The sequence below is a fragment of the Arvicola amphibius genome, chromosome 3 (genome assembly GCF_903992535.2).
Source record: "Arvicola amphibius chromosome 3, mArvAmp1.2, whole genome shotgun sequence".
NCBI classification, from domain to species: domain Eukaryota; kingdom Metazoa; phylum Chordata; class Mammalia; order Rodentia; family Cricetidae; genus Arvicola; species Arvicola amphibius.
In genome coordinates, this window is record NC_052049.1 from 169,514,441 (window position 1) to 169,538,514 (window position 24,074).

Genomic DNA, 24,074 nt, shown 5'->3' on the forward strand with positions numbered 1-24,074 from the left:
GCTTTTTGAGACAGTTTTGCTGTAGCTTTGGAGCCTGTCTTGGAACTCACTCTGTAATCCAGGGTGGCCTTGAATTCACAGAGATCCACCTCCCTCTGCCTCCCAAATGCTGGGATTAAAGGTGTGTGCCACCACCACCTGGCTTTTTATATTTTTCAAGACAGGTTTTCTCTGTGTAGTCCTGATTGTCCTGGTACTCACTCAGTAGACCAGACTGGCCTTGAATTCAGAGATCTACCTGGCTCTGCCTCCTAAATTCTGGGATTAAAGGCAAATCCCATCACGACCAGCCTGTATTTTCTTTATTGGTTTACTGTGATAGTTACAGATTATTATTACATAAAAATTCAGTGTGTGTTTGTTTTGGTTTAGCATGTATTCCTAGGATGTGGGAGGTTAAGCAGGAGGATTGCCATGAGTTCCAGGTTGAGAACCATTGGTATAGATCATAGAAAGACCTTGTCTCAAAAATAAAATTAAAAATTTCATGGTATAGCAGGTAAAGTTAAGCAGTTAAGAGCACTGAGTTTGTGCTCAGTTTGAGATTGAGGATGTGTCAACTGAACATCCTCAATCCCTAGAACCCATGAACAGGTGGAAGGAGAACAAACTCCACAGCCTTGTTCTTTGACCTCTCTAGGAATTCTGTGACAGCCATGCACCTACACTCATGCGCCATACACACAATAATAGATACAACTCTTGGAAACTTAAAAATGAAGCCGGGCGGTGGTGGCGCACGCCTTTAATCCCAGCACTCGGGAGGCAGAGGCAGGCGGATCTCTGTGAGTTCGAGACCAGCCTGGTCTACAAGAGCTAGCTCCAGGACAGGCTCTAAAGCTGCAGAGAAACTCTGTCTCGAAAAACCAAAAAAAAAAAAAAAAAAAAAAAAAAAAAAAAAAAAAAAGAAAAGAAAAAGAAAGGTCTTCCCCCTTTGTGATGGTCTTTTTGATGTGTCAAATGTGTACAATATTCAGTCAGTACTAATCTCTTTTTATTTTAGAAGTGCTATTTAGCAAAATTATCAATAATTTTTTGTTCTAAATGTAAGCTTCTTGAACCTTAAGGCCAGCAACTGCATTTTCTTTAAAGAAACGTTAAGTATATTTTCACTTTAATAATGAAAGAAACTTAATTTCACTTTTCATACTTTGTCACCAAGATTTCAGTAAAAACTAAATCTTTGTAATTTGTTCAGACTCCTTTGACTGTAGGAAAAGATAATTTGTAAGGAAGCATGTAATGACTTGTTTACCTCATGAATTTATAATTTCTTTTTGTATATGTAGGTCGTACTCTTGCAGATGTCAGCCATATATCCAACATAAACAGCAGTTGTATAAATGAAACAATGTTCAGTTCAGCTTCTAACAAACTTGAATGTACACTTGAAAATCTAGAAAATCTGGACATCAGTGTATTTCAAGCACCTGAAGATTTGCTAGATGGCTGTCGGGTATGTCTTTATTATGCAACAAACTCAGTAAATGATAATAATTGTCAGCCTTGAGTTTAAGGCCTCCGTGGGCTACCATGAGGCTCAGACAAGCACATCCCTCAGCCTGACTTTGAAGACCCCTCTTAGTTGAGCTTGCTCCTTATCTGTTTACACAGACTTCACTGAATTAGGAAGCTGACATTCACCATGCTCATAGTGTGGCTGTGAGTGTCTGCTTCATCTCTTATACTTCAAAGTTCATTTTACTCCTCAACTCTGCTCTGAAATCTTACCAGTTATGTTAAAATATTTCATTTGTGGGGCTGAAGAGATAGCTCAGTGGTTAAGAGCAGTGGCTGCTCTTCCACAGGTCCTGAGTTCAGTTCCCCACCAATCACATGGTGGTTCACAACCATCTATAATGAAATCTGGTGTGCAGGCATTTTTACATTGTATTCATAATAAGTAAATACATCTTTAAAAAATATATTTAATTTTTAGCTACCATTTGTTACTTAAGATACATTAATACCACTAATTATTTCATGAACATTACGTTATTTAAAATATCACTTAATTCCCATAAATAACTAAAATGACTGTTCTCTTGAGGGTGACGCTTATGAGATTCAAATCTTTTTTCTGGGCCATGTGGGTAAAGTGCTTGTTGCTAAGCCTGAGAACCTGAGCTCAGTCCTCAGTACCCCATGTGGTGGAAGGGAGTGAACCCAATCCCACAAATTGTCCTGACATGTACGTGTGGTATGCCCACACATATATATACACACAAGAAATGAATGTAAATTTAAAATACAATAAAATGATTTCCCAGAGTCCTAGACATGCATTACTGCTGCCTTAATTACTTCTTAATTGTGTACAAGACCTTGAGTTGTCCTCAGTAATAAAAAGATTAGATTTATAAGGTATTTCTTTTGCTCAGTTACTCCTGGGTTTTTAAGATTCTTTTTAGTGTGTACGTAGAAGATCCGTGAAAAACATCCTATCTCCTAGACCCACATACTTCATACAGTGCTGCTCTTAGTACAGTGATTAGGCCATGCGTTCATTCTCAGAGCAGGCAAAATCAAATTGTGTTTTCTTATTATAGGCCAATTATCTTACCGAGATTTATTGCCTTACTAGTGGAACAGAAGTGTACTCTGTAATCTTTTTTCTAAGATCTTAGAACATACTAATTATAGAAGTGATATTGAATTTTTTTTCCATGTAGGAAGCATTTGATTCTTAAATTTTGGTAGGATTTATTCTAGTAATGGTGATGGTTTGGGACATAAGGAAATAGAATGTCATTTTTGAAGTTTTTAAAAGATAGAAGTAAAAAAATTCTGTGTTAAATTGGCTTAAACATACTTTCATAATTAAAATCCCTGTGTGAATGTTTCTTCAAAGCATTGTGCTTAGCTCTTTGACTTGCTTTTTTTTTTTTTTTTTTTTTTTTAATCAACTAGAAAAGAAATTGCAGGAAAGATAAATATATAGGGACAAGTGGCTCAGAGCCTTCTGTTTGCTCAGGTCATGTGGTTGATACACTAGTTGAAGATATGAATGAATGCAAGCCTGTTCTGGGCTTATAGTGAACTACAGTGTATCTTTGTAATTATTCACGTTTACAAGAAGTCATCCCTTTACAACTTGAGAAGCTATCTGCATGTTAGAGATACCTCTGCCACCCATCAAGCCTGATGACCTGAGTTCCAGTCCTGGGACCCATACGGTGGAAGAGAACTGAATCTGTCATAATGTCCTCTGACGTCCACATATGTTGTATGACGTGTGTGCATATACATATGCGTATACACACAAAGTGAAAATCTTTTGGCAAGATGTGCACCAAAATTTAGAAGATGTTGAAGTCTGGTCTTCTAATACATTTGAGGCCTCAACCCTCCTTCAGGTTTCTCCTGAAAGGTGATAGTGCTGTGGGGCTGTAAATAGATACTTAAAAATGCCAGTTTGAGGCTGAGGAGATGGCTAAATGGGTCAGGTACTTGCTGTGAAAGTGGGGAGATGGGGCTGGAATTTGAATCCCCAGCACCCCTGTAAAAGCTGTAAGTGATGATGTCCAGCACTGTGTGTGTGTGTGTGTGTGTGTGTGTGTGACAAGTAGAACCCAGGGGTTTGCTAGCTGCCAATATGAGAGTACATGCATTAATTTCAGAATGCATTTCATTCCTTACGTATCCCAAAATATTTATAAAGTATCTTATTTATACATAGTGGATATGGATTTCTTTTAAATTTGTTTCTGTTGAACATGTTAATCCAAAGCAAATCTTTTCTTTGTTTGCAGATTTATCTTTGTGGTTTTAGTGGCAGAAAGCTAGATAAACTGAGAAGACTTATTAACAGTGGTGGTGGAGTTCGGTTTAATCAACTTAATGAAGATGTAACTCATGTAATAGTGGGAGATTATGATGACGACTTGAGGCAGTTTTGGAGCAAATCATCCCACAGGTCCTGTCAGTCTTTAATTCAGACCACTTTGTACCAGAGTGATTGGGCTGTTTGCATGTCTGCAGCTGTGGGAATGAATGGCAGGAGGGATAATGATATTCACTTACACTGGAGCTTAACTGTGTCCTCTTTTTGTAGGCCTCACGTAGTAGGAGCAAAGTGGTTGCTGGAGTGTTTTAGTAAAGGATATATGCTTCCTGAAGAGCCTTATATCCACAGTAACTACAAGCCGGCTGGAATTCCAGTCTCAGATCAGTCTGAAGACCAGACAATTATCTTAGAAAAGAATAGCACATTCTCTAAGAAAGATTTTGTTCCTAATGAGAAGCTCCAGGAAGCTGATGAAGAACTGCTTGCTCAGTATGTAAATAATGACTCCACAATAGGTAAGAAATAGCTGATTAGTGTTTATAGTTAAGAAGCAATGTATACATGCATGTTATCTGCCAAGTCTTCTATGAACTTTTTTTTTTTTTTTTTTTTTTTTTTTTTTTTTTTTTGAGACAGGGTTTCTCTGTGGTCCTGGCTGTCCTAGAACTTACTTTGTAGACCAAAGTGGCCTTGAACTCAGAGATCCACCCCTCTGCCTCCTGAGTGCTGGGGTTAAAGGTGTGTGCCAGCACCACTTAGCTTCTGTGAATTTATTTATTTTGAAAAAAGTTTTAGATTTATAACCTTTTCTAACCTAGCAAGGCCATCAGGCTCTAATTTAGTCATAGCTCTCTTGTGCTCGCTCGCTCTCAGTATTCCTACGCTTGGCTTGAGTGTGAACTTGGGTTTTTTTTGTTGTTGTTGTTTTTTATTTTAAATTGAAAGAGAGAAGCGCCTAAGTGTGCACGCTACTGCCTTCGTAGGCCTGAGAGGAGATCCTTGTGGATCTGTCTAGACTTACAGACATTTGTGTCTAACATGAATACTGCGACTAAAACTCAGGTCCTTTATAAGAACTGTACATGCTCTTAACCACTGAGCCATTTCTCTGTCATCTGTGTGCTAATTCTAATAGCATAAACTTCTAACAAATGCCCTCTGAATGGGGTATGGGAAGTCTTTCATGCTGCCTCAGCATATGGCTTTGTCAGTGTGGTAAGGTAGATTACCAACAAAGAAAGTAGAGCATTACCACTGTGCCAAGAGCCTCCTGTGAAATTCATCCTGGTTTCTTTATAGTTTGTGTCATGTGTGAGTGTCTATATATATGATCCTTTGAATTTTGTATCTAGCTTATTTATTTGATTTTACATGCAATGCTGAGGTGTGACCCAGACATAGCTTAATTGTTGAGCTGTTGCCCTCTTTTTATTTTTAGTTTTAAGGCCTAGTCTGGCCTTGGACTTCCTTGTAGGGCAGGCCTTGTTCTACATACTTTGTAGTTCTCTGTTGTTCCTGTAACATAAAGTTTTCAGTTTTTAGAGAATCATAGTTGTTTAATTGTGGGTACCAAAGATTTTTATTTTCCTAATTTTATTCAGTGACAGTCAACTTTACTTCTAGCATTCAGGAGGCAGAGGCAAGAGGATCTTAACACCAGTCTGGTCTAAATAGCAAGCTCCAGGATAGCTAGTACTAGATAGAGAGTCTGTGTCTCAAAAACAAACTCAACTAACTAAAAAAAAAAAAAAAAGAAAACAAAGCCAAAGCCAAAAAGACATGTTTATTAGAACATAATACTTTTCAGGCAAAAATTGTGTTTTTATTCTAGTTTCTTTTTTTGTTTGTTTGTTTTTTGTTTTTGTTTTTTTGTTTTGTTTTGGGTTTTTTGGGTTTTTTTTGTTTTTCTTTTTTTTTTTTTTATTTATTTATTTATTTTTATTTATTATGTATACAATATTCTCTCTGCATGTATGCCTGAAGGCCAGAAGAGGGCACCAGACCTCATTACAGATGGTTGTGAGCCACCATGTGGTTGCTGGGAATTGAACTCAGGACCTTTGGAAGAGCAGGCAGCGCTCTTAACCTCTGAGCCATCTCTCCAGCCCCCTTTTTTGTTTTTCAAAACAGAGTTTCTCTGTAACTTTGGAGTCTGTCTTGAAACTAGCTCTTGTAGACCACGGGCCTCAAACTCACAGAGATCCGCCTGCCTCTGCCTCCTGAGTGCTGGTATTAAAGGCGTGCGCCACCACTGCCCAGCTCTGCTCTAGTTTCATACTTAGAACAGACATGACAGTTGTGTTTTCAATTGAAGATGTTGTTACTTGTGACATTCATGATACTCCTGAAGATGGATGACTAAAGATCCCCCTTTTACTGTGTATATTTAATTCTAAGTTTTATAAGTATTAAAATTATCAGACTGTTATGTAGACCAAAGTCTCTGTACCACCTGGTTCTGCAGCCATTCAGTCCCAAAGAAACACACAGAGGCTTATATTAATTATAAACAGTCAGACTTTTTGATTTTTGTTGTTGTTTTTTTTTTTTTGTTGTTGTTGTTGTTGTTTTGAGACAGAGTTTCTCTTTAGCTTTGGAGCCTGTCGTGGAACTAGTTCTTGTAGACCAGGCTGACCTCAAACTCACAGAGATCAGTGTACCTCTGTCCCCCAAGTGCTAGGATTAAAGGCATGTGCTGCCACCACCCAGCTGAGCTAAGACTTATTAACTAGCTCTTACAACTTAAATTAACCCATAATTCTTGTCTGTTTAACCACATGGCTTGGTACCCTTTCTCAATGATTTGTTGATTCCTCTGTGTCTGACTGGTGATTCTGTTTCTGTCTTTCTTCTTCACAGAATTCTTTTAGACTTGTTGCCCCATCTATACTTCCTGCCTGGCTATTGGCCAATCAGTGTTTTATTAATCTGAATATATTGTACTCAGATTAATATATATATACAAATATGTACAATATGTACATATACAAATATGTACAATATACAAGAGTATTATCCCACATTAATGTTACATTAGTGTCTTTGCTGGGAAATCGCTGTGTAGCTTTGGTTGGTTTGGAAACTGCTGTGTAAATCAATTTGGCCTTGAACTCATGGAGATCCACCTGCTTCTATTTCCCCAGTGTCAGAATCAAAGCTGTGCATTACCACGCCCTGTGAATATAAACACTTCTGTCTAGAATTGTCAAATAAAGAACCTGCCTTTTTCTTTGCTAGTTGAAGCTAAGCCATCTGAAGCTACAGAGCCTGAAGTTGGGCCTTGCAGTGATCCTACTCAAGTTGAGCCCTGTGATGACTCCACACACATTTCTGTGCACGAGGAAGACCATTCTTCAGTCAGCCATTGCCTCCTTGATGGCTCTGCAGTTCCTGGGGAAGGCTTATTTAGCCAAAAGAGCTTCCTTATTTTGGGTTTTAGTATTGAAAATGAATATAATATTATAAACATCATAAGAGAACATGCTGGAAAGATCGTGTCCCTTCCCAGCAGAATTGTTGCCGACTATGCTGTGGTTCCGCTGCTGGGGTGTGAAGTAGAAGCAACTGTGGGAGAAGTTGTTACAAATACATGGCTGGTAAGAAACATTTGACAGTCAGAATCCAGTATTTCAGTTTTTGGCTGCCAAGGTCTTAATGTTTAATTTTGAAGTAATTCATTTTATCTAGCGTGATGGCCCAGTGGATAAAGGCATTTGTTGTGGAATCCTGGCAGACTGAGTTTGAGCCCCAGAACCCAAGGTGGAAGGAGAAAACTTGCAAAAGATGTCCTCTGGCTTCTATGCACACACTCTTCCTCTCCCCCTTCTCCTCACATGTGTGGCCTTTCACATCCACCTGTATTTGTCATGTGTGTATTTGTGCATGCACATACAATAAGTCATATTTTAAAAGAATTTAAAAATTTTCAGCTTCTTGGTCCTCATCCTATAACTCCAACTCTGGTGATCTGACACTTGCTTTTGACCTCCACAGGCATTGCACTCACATGCACAAACACTCCTATACATATACACATTAAAAATAAATATTTTTTAAAGAATTTTAAAATCTGTACTTCTTGGTTCTAGCACTGATATGCAGAAGCTGCTCTGTGGGGCTCTGTGGGCAGTACTCATTTTCAGGAGGTCAGGGTAGCCCCTCTCACCTCACACTCTCATTTTTCCTCAGCCAGTGCACAGCACTCACTTTCCAGTGGCTCAGCATGAAGAGAGAATGTTGACTACAGTAGTGATACAGGTGAAATGCAAATATAAAGAGTTGATGTCTGCGTATGTCTTTGAATCTCATTTGGAGTGTGCTGAGATTGAACATGCTCCAAGTCAGTGAATGTGAAATTTCTTTTCCTTTAACAATTTGCTAGGATTGTAATTTGAGTCTGTCTTAACCACTTATTTCTTACTTATAGTAGTTTTTTTGCTTTTGTTTTTCAAAGGTTACGTGTATAGATTACCAGACACTAGTTGATCCCAAGTCAAATCCCCTCTTCACACCGGTGTCGGTAATGTCAGGAATGACTCCTTTAAAGGACTGTGTGATTTCTTTCAGTCAGTGTGTTGGAGCAGAGAGAGATTCCTTGGTATTTTTAGCAAATCACCTTGGAGCAAGGTATGTAATATTTTCAGTATATTAGCTCTACGCACACGCACACATACACACACACACACACACAGAGTGCTTGCTCATGCTAAGCAAGGGCTCTACTATGGCATCCCCAACCACATGATGTTTTGTTTGTTTTTAACTTACTGTAAAGGGTTGTAATTACATTTGACCAGGGTTTTGTTTGTATGTGTGGTTGATGGGTAGATGCTGTGTCTGAATAGCTTCAGACAGCAGAGGGATGTCTACCTCTAGATGGATGTCTGGCAAACTTTTAAGGCTATAGACATTGATTTTTTTTTCCCCCTTGGCCTAGTCTCCATGAAAGGGAATGATTAATGGTAATATATGGGCTGTTACTGAATTGTGCTTGAGCATTGTGCCTTTCAATGTGTTATAAGGATATTTCCTCTTCCTCCTCCTCTTCTTTTATTAGGATTTATTTATTATGTACACAGGGTTCAGCCTCCGTGTATGCCTACAGGGCAGAAGAAGGCACCATATCTCATTACATATGGTTGTGAGTCACCATGTGGTTGCTGGGAATTGAACTCAAGACCTCTGGAAGAGCAGTCAGTGCTCTTAACTTCTGAGCCATCTCTCCATCCCCCCTCCTCTTCTTTCTTTTTCCTCCTTTCCCCTCCTTCTTCCTCTTCCTTTCTTTTTAATATGTATCCATTGCTTCTCTTGTTTTCTACCAGAAATACAAATGGAGTACTTTGCAAGGAATTCAAGGAGCACTTTGGGAAATAAAGGAATTTAAGTTACCTGCAAAATCTTTCAGTAGCTCAACCTCCCTAATTGGTCATTACATAGTAGCATTTGAAAAAGAGTAGAGGGGCTGGAGAGATGGCTCAGAGGTTAAGAGCATTGCCTGCTCTTCCAAAGGTCCTGAGTTCAATTCCCAGCAACCACATGGTGGCTCACAACCATCTGTAATGAGGTCTGGTGCCCTCTTCTGGCCTGCAGGCATACACACAGCCAGAATATTGTATACATAATAAACAAACAAACAAATAAATAAATAAATAGAAAAATAGTAGAAATCAGGTGTATCAATACACATCAATTCACTAGCTTCTTATTTAATGGGAAATATTTTTAGATTAAGAGCATATGTTTTCAGACAACATACTCAGAACATTCTGGGAGGAAATACTAAGAGAGTCAAACGATCTTCAAAGACAGGAAATAGGCCTTAAGACCTAGAATCAGGAAAGACTGACTGTTTCAGTTTCAAGCGTTGGGCTCAGTTTCCGCCCCATATTCCCTTAGTGCCCTTCACTCTTGACTAAGTTGCTTAGTTTCCTTTTTCCCCTTGCCTACACAATATTGAGATTTATAAAAAGTGAGAAAATCGGTTCAGATTATGTATGAAATGCTTTGGGAAGTTACAGTGGTAAAAAGATAATGTATTTATACTATTACTGTGCTCCTAAAATTGTTCCATTTTGGTAGAAAAGGACAGGTGGATGTAATTAGTAATTTAGAGGGTATTTTATTCTATGTCTTATAAAAAGTTCAATTATGGAAGCATTTTTTTTTATCCTAGAGTAAGCAATTACAAAGGATTAACTTAATTTAAGGTAGATTTTGCTGGGGTTGGAGAGATGGCTTGGTGGTTAAGAGTATGTCCTCTTGGAGAGGACCCAAGTTCCCTTTCCAGCACCCATGTTGAGCTGCTTACCAAACCCTTGTAACTCTAGTTCTAGGTGATCTGATGTCTTCTGGACTCCACAGGCACATGCACACATATGTGCATGCACACATATGCATAACAAAAAATATTTTTTAAAAAATCTATCACTTTTTAATCCATGTATGTTTTCTTTGGGGGGCAGTTTCAAGACAAGTTTTCTCTTGTAGCCCAGGCTGGCCTCAATCAAACTCAAGAGATCCACCTGTCTCTGCCTCCCCTGGGATTAAAGGCATGTGCCACCACAGTTTATGGAGTATGTTTTCTTAACTAATCACTCTGTGGTAAAAGAAGCTTTGTTCTTAGTTTGTAAGCTAAGTTATATGTGATCATTTGCTTTCCTTTCCATGTAAATTTTAGTGTTCAAGAATTCTTTGTTCGTAAATCCAATGCAAAAAAAGGCATGCTCGCCAGTACACATCTTATAGTGAAAGAACCTACTGGTTCTAAATATGAAGCTGCAAAGAAGTGGAGTTTGCCAGCAGTCACTATTCCATGGCTCTTAGAAACTGCTAGAATGGGAAAGAGAGCAGATGAAAGCCATTTTCTGGTTGACAGTGCACCTAAACAAGGTCAGAACTCTCTTTGTTTTTATGTATTTTACAACTTGATGGTTTCTGAAATATGAATGTTCCAGGACTTGCTTTCAAAAGTTCATTTATTTTTGCTGTTTATGGTGAATCCTGTGAGTCTTTGTTGGGTGTTTGTTGGTGATAGCCAGATGGATGTGTGCTCTTAGCACAGATACGTAGTGTGTAGTTACTATGGCCTGAAAGCTAGTAAAGTGCACCCTCAGGGTATCAGTGTTGAAGGTGAAAGATGTGAGCATCCATCCCACTTAGTGTTGATTCCTGCTGTGGCTTACACTCACATGGTGTGTAGCTAATATGCTCGCTGCTTATCTGTGCTTCTGCATGTTCCCACAAGATGACTTAGTACTTGACTACTGTCTATTGCTGTAATAAGACACCATAGCCAAAAGCAGCATGGGGAGGAAAGCATGCATTTCATTTACAACTTGTAGTCCATTATCCAGGGAAGTAGGGGCAGGAACCTGAAGGCAGGAATTGATGAAGAGACCATGGAGTGCTTCTTACTGGCTTTCTCCTCATGGCTTGCTCAGTCTGTTTTCTTATGCCAACCATGGACCACCTGTCCAGGGGTGACACTACCCACAGTGTACTGGGCCCTCCCACATCAATCATCAATCAAGAAAACGCACCATAGGCTTCCCACAAGCCAATCTAGTAGGCATAGTCTCAATTGAGGTTCCCTCTTCCTAGACACTCTAGCGTGTGTCTGGTTGACATAAAACCAGCCAGCACAGCTAGCTTCCTTTTATCTCCAGTTAGAATGTCCAGTCCTCCAGGACAGACACCTTCTTTGACTTAGCAGTTACAGTCTTGTCTCATTTTTCACTCTTTGTCCCTTTCAGGATTCCCTTCGCCTGGAGAAACTAATTTGCTTTCCTTTCTCTGTAAGTAGACTTTACAGAGTAGAAACTCTGTAAAGTCTACTGAGTTCTTCATTTTTCTTTTTTTTTTTTTTTTTTTTTTTTTTTTTTGGTTTTTCGAGACAGGGTTTCCCCATAGTTTCTAGAGCCTGTCCTGGATCTAGCTCTTGTAGACCAGGCTGGCCTCGAACTCAGAGATCCGCCTGCCTCTGCCTCCCGAGTGCTGGGATTAAAGGCGTGCGCCACCACCGCCCGGCCAAGTTCTTCATTTTTCATTGTCTAGCAATGGGCCGGGCATAAAGTAGCCAGAAGTGTTTTGTTTAATGTTGAGCAAAAGTGAAAGGCAGAGGTGGGAGAACACAAGTAGCCTCTGAGTGATAGTGTTGCTGGGCAGACTGCAGAGGCCAGTCACCATCTGGGGACACCTACTAACCTAGACAGACTAGACCTGTTGATTGCTGCAGTCATTGGAATTTTCTTCTTACTGTGTCTTGACTAGGTTAATAAACTCTGTGTGTGTGTGTGTGTGTGTGTGAGAGAGAGAGAGAGAGAGAGAGAGAGAGAGAGAGAGAGAGAGAGAGAGAGAGAGAGAGAGAGAGAGAGAGAATAGGTTTATAATTGTTTCAGTTAGTGTGTGTTCCAGTTCAATACATGTAGTAGGAGGCTGCTTGTTTGTTCAGGCTGCTCAGCCCCAAAATAACCACAAGAAATTATATTAATTAAATCACTGTTTAGCCCATTATCTCTAGCTCCTTATTGGCTAACTTTTTATATCTTAATTTAACCCATTTCTATTAATCTGTGTATTGCCACGTGGCTGTGGCTTACCAGTAAGTGGGGACTTACATGGTATCTTCCTGACTCCGCCTTCTTTCTCCCAACATTCAGTTTAGTTTTCCCCACCTAGCTCTACTCTACCCTATCACAGGCCAAGGTTTATTCCTTAACCCATGGCAGTGAAACATATTCACAACATACATCACCTCCCACATCAAATACATACATACATTCATACATACACATGTATATATGTGTGTGTTTATTTGTATTGTATATATGATGTATGCATGTGCATATGTGTGACCAAAGGTCAACACTCTGTGTTTTCCTCTGTCCTGCTCCACCTTGGTTTTAGTGTTAGAGTCTCTTAACTGATTAGGTGAGCTCCAGGGATCTGCCTGCCTCCAGCATCAGTATCAGAGGCACACACCTCTGCATCCAGCTTTCATGTGTGTGCTGGGGAACTGAACTCGGGTCTTTATTGTTAAAAGTAAGCACTTTACCCACTGAGCCATCTGTTCAGTCCTCAACATATATTTTAATGTATCATCTGGAAGCAGGGACTTATAGTGCACATCTAAAGCCCAACACTTGTGAGGCTGAGGCAGGAAGGTCACTTAACAGGTGTGTCTAACCTGTATCCTGTGCTCTGCGTTCATACAAAGATGACTTCAAGTGCAGCCCAAAACAAAAACTAACTGGGTGTGTGTTTGGTTGGTTGGTTTGCTTTAATTTGTTTTTTTTTGTTGTTGTTGTTGTTTGTTTGGTTGGTTTTTTTGTTTTTGTTTTTGTTTTGAGACAGGTTTTCTCCATGTAACAGCTTTGGCTATCCTGGAACTTTCTTTGTAGACCAGTCTGGCCTTGAACTCACAGAGAATCCCCAAGTGCTGAGATTAAAGACATGCACCACTAACATGGGGCTTGTTGGGGTGAGCTGTTTGTTAGTCCTGGCCGCCCAGAACTGAAATAATCACACAGAAACTGTATTATTTAAATCAGTGCTTGGCCCATTAGCTCTAGCTTCTTATTGGCTAACTCTTACATCTTAATTTAACCCACTTCTATTAATCTGTGTATCACCACAAGGTCGTGGCCTACCAGCAAAGTTTCAGCACGTCTACCTCCAGGTGGAGATCCATGGCATCTCCTGACTCTGCCTTTCTTTCTCCCAGCCTTCAGTCCAGTCCTCCCTGCCTACCTAAGTTCTGCCCTATCAACAGGCCAAGGCAGTTTCTTTATTCATTAATGGTAATCACAGCACACAGAGGGGACTCCCACATCGGGGGCTGGTCTTGTTTTTCCTTAACCCTGATTGTGGGGTTCTCTTTGAAGATGACAATGTTTTGTTGCAGTATCAACAGGTTAGGTACATCTGCAAGAGTATATGAGACCTGTCTCAAAAAAAAGTGCATCAGGTTTGCTTCTTGGAAACTAGGAGTGTAGCTTTATGGTTTAAAGTATACTGAGACAAGATGTGGAACCTAACAAAATATTAAAATGTCATTACCTCATTTGAAAAAAAAAAGCTGACATTAGTGGCTTGTTTCTTTTCATTTTCAATCTGCAGAACAAGTATTAGAAACTAAGCTACCAAATGGAGTGGGTCCAAATCCAGACTCTCCAGCAAATCCTGACACACATCTGGAAATGCACAGAAAAGTGGCTGTTACACCTTTGGACATGAACCACTTTCAGAGTAAAGCTTTCCATGCTGTCATGTCACAGCACTGTAAGCAGGACTCTGTCTCTTCAGCAGGAGGACAACCACTTAAGAAGGAGCCCTCCTTACATCTGGACACACCGTCAAAGTTTCTGTCCAAGGACAAACTCTTCAAGCCATCCTTTGATGTGACGGTAAGGCATGAAGGAAATGGTGTTAGTGCTAATGGTTTTACAGTTTATAAAGGTTGAGCCCCACATTGTGCAGGACCACCAAAGTTTGTAATAGAAAGTCTTCCAAAGATGTTGAGAAAAAGGTGCTCAGAGCTAATAGCTGTGCCTACATATAATGTGAAGTTAGGGCTCTGGGTTCAAGTCCTAGATTGCTGCATGAACACAGCTTTAGGTAGATCTTTTCATCTCCGAGCATCACTTTGAAATGAAATAATATGATGAAATGGTTTTGTAAGCTTTAAAACAGCAGCCATGTTGCTTCCTTTTCTGGATGATGTTAAGTGTGCCTTAGGCTTCCTTTCTGGAAGTCCCTCGTGTAACCTTAACGCTTCAGTCCTTCTCTTAGAGGAGATGAGTGGTGCTTCTGTTTGATCTGAACAGTATGGTCTGCCACCTTTGGAAATTTATTTCCAAATCCAAGACTAATAAAACATTTTCAAATAGTCTCCTTTCATCTTCCCAAGATATTTTTTTTCCACCTTTCTTTTGGGAGCTTTTAGGGTTTTTTTTTTTGTTGGTTTGTTTTTTGTTTTGTATCTGTTTGGTTTGATTTGTTTAGCCTCTGTTGTGTAGATTTGCTCATATCATAAGGTGATATTTTATCTAAGGTGCAGTATTTGATTCATATCTAATATAAAAGAGCTAACTTCTTGATGACTATGTCTTTTATACCCTTTTCTAATAGGTGTTTATTTACCTATCCTATGTATTAAGTGATGTTTCTAAGTTTCTTGTTTGGTAATTCTTTTTCTTTCAAATCTCACATGGTTTTTGTTTTTAGTATGTAGTTGCTGTGTTAGTTGGCACACTTGTATATACGAGTTCCATTGGTCAAAATGTAGAATGTGGCTTTTAATATTACAAACTACCCTCTCTTTGGCTTGAGGGCTAGCTGCTCTGGTTCTAGGATTTCAATCTCTGCTCTCTTATCTCTATCTAAGTTCTGTCATATATTATTTTCTAATAATTTATACTTGCATTTTATATATATTTATATTATGTGTTTGCTTGATGTCCTCTCCCCTCCCTCCATTTTGGTATGTAGTATAGATTCCCCTACCCCCTTCTGAGACAAGGGCTCAGAATATAACCAACACTGGCTTTGAATTCAGAGATCCAGCAGCTTCTGCCTGCTGACCCCTGATTAAAGGCATATACCCACCATGCCTGGCTTGTTTTGTTTGTTTTTTGTTTTTGAAGACAGTTTTACTGTATAGATAGTGCTGGCTGCCTTAGTATGTAGAGTCTTGTACTTGGAGTGCTCCTCATATATATATATATGTATATATGTATATGTATATAATCCTCCTGGGATTAGCACAATAGTATATACCACCATTCCTAGCTGCATTAATACTGTTAGTGTGTCCTTAACTTTCTTTTTAATCTTTTATTGTTGGTTAATTTTAAATCGTGCTGGTTTTCACTAAAGCAACTGTTCTTTCCAGTCCATGACCATACCCTTGTTGGGGAGTATTCTTGTTTTTCATTTTAAGTTATCATATAGTGATGGATTTCACAGTCTTTAACTCTGCTTTGTGTGTTTGAAATGTTCACTGTCATTTTTTAAGTTTCCCGCATCTTTGGTAGGATCATTTTTCCGTAGATTCCTTAGAGTAGGCGTGAGTACAATATTTCTTGGGTTTGAATCTTGAGAACTTTTGTGGCGTTGATTCTTTAGCATACTGCTTGAATCAACTTTTCTAGTCTGCAGTTTTCCCTGGAGTTCCCTGTGCATGCTATACCATGTATGTCTGTTTGAGTGTATGAGTGTATGTGTCTGTATTTTCCAGTTTTTTAATTAATTTTAATAAATTTTTAAATTTTAATTAAAATCCTTCTCCTTTTTTCTTCCTTCCAACTCCTCCCATGTTTCCCCCTCATTCCCTCTCACATTGATGGCCTCTTATTATTTTACACACAGAGAGATATTTTATATATAAAAAGAACCTGCTGAGTCCCTTAGTGTTGCTTGTGTGTATATAATAATATCAGGGCTGACCACTTGGTGTTGGATTATCAGTTAGAGGATTCATCGCTGGGAAAAATTAAATCTCCCTCTCTCAGCAGTCAGTTGCCTGTAGCTGTCTAAGAGGGGGGGGCCCCATGAGAGCCCTTCGACATTAGCTTATCTGTGTTGCAGTTTTTAGGTCTTGTAGTGTTAGGTAGTCATGCTGAAGTATCATGGGTGTAGCTTCACTGTTGTTGCTAGGAGACTCACTCTCACATCAGACTTCTTTCTTTGTCCTGACTCTTAAAATCTTTCTTCCCTCTTTTCCATGAGGGTCCCTGAGCCTTGGGACTTGGTACACCAGGATTACCAAGTCTCCATCTGTTGCAAGAGAAATTTCTTTGATGAGGGTTTCTGTGAGTATAAGATTAAATATTTAGAAGGTAGTTAGGAATTGCGCTGATGTAGCAGGTTCTTCTCTCAGATCCGTGGCCTCACTAGCCTTACGTAGTTGACTAGATTTCTAGTATGAGACATTTCTTTCCTGTTGGGTAGGCCTTAAGTCCAGCTAGACAGTTGGGTGCTGCCAAGATACAAGTACAACTGTTGCATCTTTAGGGGTATCTTGCTGTGTTGGTCATTGTTGTGGTTCTCAGGCATCACAGCTGGGTAGGACTATTGATTGCTTCCCTCCCTTGGCAACTTGCATAACACCTTCTTGGTACTGTGAAAGCTAGACCTCAGAAGGGAGGCTTTGATGTCAGATCCAGTGCAAATCTTTTGAGTGCTGTGAATTGTGTGGTGTCTTCAGCAATAGGGACTTTAACTTCAACCTCTCAGAGGCAGCCCAGGGCAACAGCAATAACATGTAGTGTTGTGTTTTTATAGTCTGTTGCTAACTTTAGTATCCTGAACACTTAAGGCTCCTTTTATTCTTTTATGTTCCAAATGACATACAGAGTTAGTTGTATCATTGTACTAAAGATTGTTAACCAAAATGATTTATTTATTGGCATAGTTCAAATAAATTTTGTTGTATGTATAAATTACTATGCAGATGCAGAAGAAAATGAGCAAGCCACCTGAATGGCAGTAGTGTTCCTTCAAGAGGACTATGGGGACCTTGGGAACAGGATGTATTTTATGTTTTTGTTTGTTTGTTTTTGTTTTTGTTATGTTCTATTAAAAAAGAAACACTAATTAACCCAAATGCTTACTTGAATTATAAGAGTAACAATTTCAGTATGAAAAGATACAACTGTATACAGCTTTGACAGTAATAAATTGTAATATGCAGTGTATACAGGCGTCATACAGAGCATGAGGCACCATGCCTGGCCCACAAAACAAGACTATTTTATTTTAATACCTTAAAATCTGATCTTTTTCTTTAACATCATTTTCAGGTTCTGATTAACACCTCGCTAGCCCAGCATCAATGAGCTTCATTGAACAGCATAACTCTGTTGATAAAGCATTGTGTAAACTATAACTTTCCTTTTCATTTTGTTTGTTTGTTTGTTTGTTTGTTTGAGTCAGGGTCTCATGTAGCTCAGACTAGCCTCAGTGTCAGTATGTGGTCAAGGATGACATTGAATTTCTAGTCTTTCTGCCTCCATCTCCTGAGTGCTGTGATCATAGGTGTTGGTCACTGTGCTTGATGTGTGTCCAGGGCTCTGCATGCTAGGTGCACTCTCCACCTGAGCTGCATAAACATTTGCTGATCAGCTGCCATTGTGAAGCTAGCAGATGTAGCTCTTTGCTTAGTTCCATCTGTACCTGAGGCTTTTCCACTAATTTCCTTCTCTCCTCTCTAGCACTTCTGAATTTCTGAAGATAGTTTCAGAGGTCAAAGCCTAGAGTTGATATAGCAGGTATAGTAAGTCCTCTCCATTGACTGTCCTCTTCTCCAGATGGCATCTTTTGCTTGGTCTGGGTGCTAGAAAGCTTTTGAACTCACATTTCTGAACACTTCATTCACATCTTTTGTGATCCTTCCTTTTTTTTAAGATTTATTTATTTATTATGTATACAATATTTTGTGCCTCCATGTATGCCCGCACGCCAGAGGAGGGCGCCAAATCTCATTACAGATGGTTGTGAAGCCACCATGTAGTTGTTGGGAATTGAACTCAGGACCTCTGGAAGAGCAGCCAGTGCTCTTAACCACTGAGCCATCTCTCCAGCCCCCATAATCTCTCCTTTTTGAGGAGTGTCACTTTTTGTTAACCACATTTTACAGTAGAAGGACTGCTCTCACGAACTTTGTTTTGAACATGTGTCTTTTGTGTTCAGTCAGGCAGTGCTTGGTATTAGTGTGAGGCTTGATAAAAGAGTGTCTTCCTCCATTTAATCTGCAGAAATCCCAGATGAGAGGCATCTGCTTTAGAGCTCACCACCCATTGTCATGTTAGAACCTTCCTCAGTGGTGCTCAAGCTCCTACACCAGTCTGTAAAGACTTTAGCCTCCAGTGGAGTCCTGGTTAACTTCCATCTCTTTTGGCTGTTTGGGGGAAGGAACCCAGTCCCTGCATAAAGCTCTCCTCATGTCTTGATTTTGGCTCATTCTGACCCTTCTCTCTCCCCCCCCCCTCCTCCAGATAGGGTTTCATTGTGTAGCCCTGGAACTATGTAGACTAGGCTGGCCTCGAACTCATAGAGATCCGCCTACCTCTGCCTCCCAAGTGCTGGGATTAAAGGATTTGCGCCACCACTGCCCGGCTTCATTCTGACTTTTTACCTATTCTTGAAATAAGTTTCTTTCTTGACCATTCTTGCTTTTTTGTTTCCTTCTGTGTTCATTGTGGTTTGGATTCCTTTTTATAATTGCAATTTTAACTCTTGAGTAAATGTGGCATGCACTACTGCAAAGGTAAGTAAGCTTAATGATTTTGTTTATCTGCTTATAAAATCTTTATTTTTGTGTGCATGGTTGTTTTACTTGCATATGTATCTATGCATCCATGTGAAACCTGGTAGCCACAAGAAACAGGTGTCACATTCCCTGGAACTGGTGTTGTAGACAGTTGTTAAACACCATATAGGTGCTGGGGATTGATTCCCTGTGTCCTCTGGAAGGGCAGCCAATGCTCTTGACTGCTGAGCCATCTCTCCAGCTTCTTAATGCTTGGTGAAGAATATGGAATTTTTTTCTTTCTTTCCTTTTTTTGTTTTTGTTTTTCAAGACAAGAGTTTCTCTGTGTAGCTTTGGAGCCTGTCCTGGAACTCACTCTGTAGACCAGGCTGGCCTTGAACTCATAGAGATCCACCTGCCTCTGCCTCCTGAGTGCTGGTATTAAAAACGTGCACCACCACTGCCTGGTTGGATTTTTTTTTTTCTTTATAGTATAAAATTTTAAATTACAGTTCAATCCTTTAATTATTTGGAAGGAAAAGAGGTCAGAGACATAATCTTTTTCTTGTTTTCCTCCTTCCCTCTTATGTCACCTTCTTCCTTTTTTGTTTCTTCCTTTTTCCTATCCTTAAATATAGGATGCACTTGCAGCCTTGGAAACCCCAAGAGCTGCCACCCAGAAAAGGAAACTGAGCTCACCACTCTCTGAAGTCATTGTCAGAAACCTGAAAATTGCTTTGGCAAATAGTTCCCGAAACACCAACACTCTTTCTGCCAGCCCTGAGCCAAAGGGTGCCCATTTGGAGGAGGTAGATTTGATTTTCTTATTAAGTGGAAGATGTCACTAATCCATGTCGAAGAATCATGGCCGATCTGTTCTTTATTCTTCATGTACAGGAAGAGGCCCCAAAACCCCTTGACAAAGTTGTGGTATGTGTGAGTAAAAAGCTCAGTAAGAAGCAGAGTGAACTAAATGGGGTTGCAGCCTCCCTGGGAGCAGAGTACAGGTAAGTACGACGTTTATGCTGATGCTCATTTATGCTGCAGCTCAGAGGGAACCAGAAGCTTTCTATTGCTTTACAAGGAAGCCTTGGTTTTGTCTGCTTGTGTACACTATCTAATAAAACCTCTCCAATTTAATTTAGCATTGCCTTTGAAAATATTCCCCCTTGTAACAATTCATTCTTATGTTTTACAGAACTAACACATATTTGTGAAGCTTATTTGTGTTAGTATTCTGGAAGCTTGTGATCCATGAATAATCAGCATAGTTTAAAGGAGTTCTTCCTTTCAGAGTTTAGTCAGTACATCTGGGGCTGATTGAATTTATTTATGTCTTAGTGATTTTCTGTGAGTAGTGCTGACTACTGTACTATCAGTCAGTAGTACAGTAGCAAGCCCTCCTAGAGTAAGATGGCCCTTTACAATGCTGTAGTTTATTGTAAATTTTTAAAAAATGTATCTTGGCAGGGTGTGCTGGTATACACTCCCATTAATCCCAGCACTTTCAGAGGCAAGACAGGTCAATCTCTGTGAGAGTGTTCATCGTGATTCTAGGGTAGCCAGGGCTACATAATGAGATCCTGTCTCCAGTGTTTTCTTAACAGACATAGTCTCAGGCTGTGGTAGAGTTCTTGCCTAGCATACACAGAGACCTGGACTTGATTCTCAACACAGAGACACAGAGGCAGATTGTGATAGAGCAAATACAAGGGTTAGGGTTGGTGGCCAGTGACTGATCAATGAATTTGAGTGCCTTAAGTTTTATTAATTTGAAAACACTTTTTATTATAACTAAAAAGTGATAACACATAAAGTAGAATTTTTAAAAGTATAAAAAAAATATTTTGAAAGTACTCTTCTAACATCTTCCTACATTGCATACCTAAGAATGGAGTCATTAACATTTGTCAGGATGCAAAACCTGCCAATTTACTGTTCTTGCCTATCCTCTAGCTCTTTGAATTTTGTGTATCAGAATATTCTGTTTAAAATGGACTGGTATTTCCCTTAGTTATTCCTTTTGCCACATGTGGTTGTTTCAGGTGGAGTTTTGATGAGTCAGTGACTCATTTCATTTATCAGGGTCGGACACATGATAGTAATCGAGAATATAAATCTGCAAAAGAAAGAGGGGTGCATATTGTCTCTGAGCATTGGCTTTTAGAGGTAAGCAGATCTTTTTCCCTCCCTTCCTGGTTGATTGGAAATGTACAAATATTTCACAGCCCAAACCAGTTTCAGTGAATGCAGATACATTTGCTATTTTTTTTTTTTTAACTGTGTGGTGACATGGCTGTAACTGCCCACTTGGTGGCTGGGAAATGAAAGAGAGATGACAGAAAAGTTCAGACCCTACTGTTCCCCTCCAGGACACAACCCACAGGTCTGTGAACAGGATGTGGACTGTGCTTAGAACATGAGGGCTTTTGGGGACCCCTAAGATCTGAGCTGTCTGTAGGTCATGCTTTTGAGCTTTGTATTTCTTTAGCCTCAGAACTTAAGATCTTTATTGCTTAAATATTTACCAAATTTTAAGTGATTATTTTAATTCTGATTCCTTTCTCTTTTTGAAAATTGTATGAAGAGTAAGTAAAATAAATGGTAGAAGGTAAAGGCTCTAACCACCAAGCCTGACTACCTAAATTTGGTTCCTGGGACCCACATAGTGGAAAGAGAAAACCAACTCCCACAAGGTATCCCAACTTTCACACTCCTCATGTGCACTAACCCTGCCCTCCCCCACAATATAAATAGAAATATAATTTTAAAATTATATGAAAAATGTATATTTGAGGAGAATTGATTTAGCATGCTGATGTCCTTTATAGCTGTTTTTTTTTTCTTGGTAATCCCTGGAGTGATTCATACTTTGCTAAATAAAGAGGCAGAATTATAAAAGTGAGGGTGACTTGTTACATATTTATTTGTTTAATTTATTACTATGTGTGCATGAGTATATGTGGAGTTCATTTCACTCCTTTCACTTTTATATGGTTCCAGGGATTGAAGTTAGGTCACCAGATTAATAGGACAAGGACATTTACTGACTAAGTCATCTCCCAGGCCCCAATTTGTTATTTACATGATAGAGTTGCTCACTGTAAACCTGCTTTCTAAAACTTGTGCTTGTATTTCAGTGTGCTCAAGAGTATAAGCATCTTCCTGAATCTCTTTATCCACACACTTACAATCCCAAAATGAGCCTGGACATCAGTACAGTGCAAGATGACGGGCTCTGTAATAGCCGGCAGCCCTCAGCAGTTTCTGCATCTAAGGATGTTGAGGTACGTAGTGTGGACAGCATGCTCCTCCTAAGCTGGAAATAGACCTCTGTGAAATTATGCAGTGACTTTGTGAAATTATAATTTTTCTCTTTGAATAGCCAGATCATTTGTCTAGAGAAGAAAATGAGATAGACAGCATGGTCACAATTAACAAAGAATCAGCACTAGAGAATGGGAATGGAAGAAATGACTGTAAAGGAGGTAAGACACTTTTACCCTTTTTGCTGCCGCTGCCCCATCAACCCCTACCCCTCTCCAGGGTTTTCTCTGTAACCCTGGCTGCCTTGGAACTTGATCTATAGACCAGACTGACCTCGAATCCAGAGGTCTCTGCTTTCCAAGTGCTAGAATGAAAGGCCTGTGCCACCACACCTGGCTTCACTTTGTACTTTTGAGAACATTTGTTTTGGCTTAGAGCCCCAGCTGTATTTGCCACTAATAAGAAAGCTGGAGCGATCTTCTAGCTTTGAAGCCAGACACTGACTTCTAGCTAAGCAGCTCTGCAGTCATCTCCTTCCAGCCTAAGTGCAGTCACCTGCAGCTTCATGTCAGTGATAAGCTGTGTGCTCACTGGATTAGCACTTTGAATTTCATCCAAGAATTTTCTCTTTGCGTTCATAGCTTGACTGCATAAGAGGGATGCCCTGTTACCCAAGTTGGCTCTCCTGCATGCCTTTCTCACTCAGTCATAGCTAGCTTTAGCTTAGAGGTAGATAGACATGTGACTTTTTTTCACTTGAACATGTAAGTTATTGTAGGGTATTAATTAAACTAATTTTAATATTTATTGGAGATTGAGGAGGTCCCAGGAAGGAGAGAGATGGGGATAATCAGACAGAGCACACACATAGCATTTAAGTTTGCTGTTTGTACAGATGTGGTTCACATAGTAGCAACATCTGTGGTCACTGGTCACAGGTGACCACACAGATATAATCATTAGGAAGAATTTGACAGTGATTAATTCGTGGTTGCCAAAGCCTTCAGTTTGCTAATAAAAAGCATTGTTTTAATATTTTCTTTTCTGTTGTTGTAAAACAATGCTTGTAACTGGGTAATATATAAGGAAAGGAGACATTTTTAGCTGAAATAACTTTAGAGAATGAAGTCTAAGCTTGATCTGTTTGGACTCTGGTGAAGACAAGGCTATATCCCATCATGGCAGGAGCGTTTGCAAGAAATGGAAAGGATGCAAGTAGGCGAGTGTCATTGCATGGAAAGACTGGAGCAAGTTAGACAAGGTTTAGTCTTGTCATATCACCTCACAGCAGAACTAGCCTGAGTTCCTTGAAAACTACATTAATTGATTCTCGGGCAGGGTTCCTAATGATCCAGTCACCTTACACTAGGCCTCGTCTTTGAAGGATTCTACCCACTACACCACACCACCCACCGAGCTTCAACCCACACATGTTAGGGTGTGCACTCAAGCCATAGAATAGTGTTTGTAAAGTCTGATAAAGCAAGATGTATCTGTGCACATAAACTGCTTCAGTGTATCTTAGTTTTAATTGGTAATGTAGTATGTGGCACATATTACCCTGCTTTGTCTTGCTGCATCTTGTTAATCTTGTTAATCTTGCTGTCTCTTGTTAATCGGCATTGGCAGGTTATTTTCAGTTTTTTGGTATTGCAGATAGTGCTACACTGATTATTTAGATGTGTATTCTCTTTTAGCATGTTATCTCTGACTTCTCCTTATATTCATCCTGTCCTACTAGAGCTTTCTTTCTGACTTACCTATTCCATTCTG

The 24,074-nt window shown here is 39.6% G+C and overlaps 1 protein-coding gene across 4 annotated transcripts in view; it reads left to right on the forward strand.

Annotated features, from left to right (window-relative positions):
* The window catches only part of Topbp1 (DNA topoisomerase II binding protein 1), a 51,436-nt gene that overhangs the window by 15,261 nt on the left and 12,101 nt on the right, over positions 1 to 24,074 (forward strand). The window contains exons 8-19 of one of the 4 annotated variants that reach the window (XM_038323637.1): positions 1,290 to 1,456; positions 3,753 to 3,916; positions 4,055 to 4,302; positions 7,025 to 7,383; positions 8,241 to 8,413; positions 10,464 to 10,675; positions 13,904 to 14,190; positions 19,673 to 19,843; positions 19,932 to 20,041; positions 21,080 to 21,203; positions 22,175 to 22,321; positions 22,420 to 22,522. In XM_038323637.1, the coding sequence (XP_038179565.1) occupies positions 1,290 to 1,456; positions 3,753 to 3,916; positions 4,055 to 4,302; positions 7,025 to 7,383; positions 8,241 to 8,413; positions 10,464 to 10,675; positions 13,904 to 14,190; positions 19,673 to 19,843; positions 19,932 to 20,041; positions 21,080 to 21,203; positions 22,175 to 22,321; positions 22,420 to 22,522 (2,265 nt within the window). The remainder of the gene's footprint in view (positions 1 to 1,289; positions 1,457 to 3,752; positions 3,917 to 4,054; positions 4,303 to 7,024; positions 7,384 to 8,240; positions 8,414 to 10,463; positions 10,676 to 13,903; positions 14,191 to 19,672; positions 19,844 to 19,931; positions 20,042 to 21,079; positions 21,204 to 22,174; positions 22,322 to 22,419; positions 22,523 to 24,074) is intronic. The other 3 variants (XM_038323639.1, XM_038323640.1, XM_038323638.1) reach the window with 3 other exon arrangements.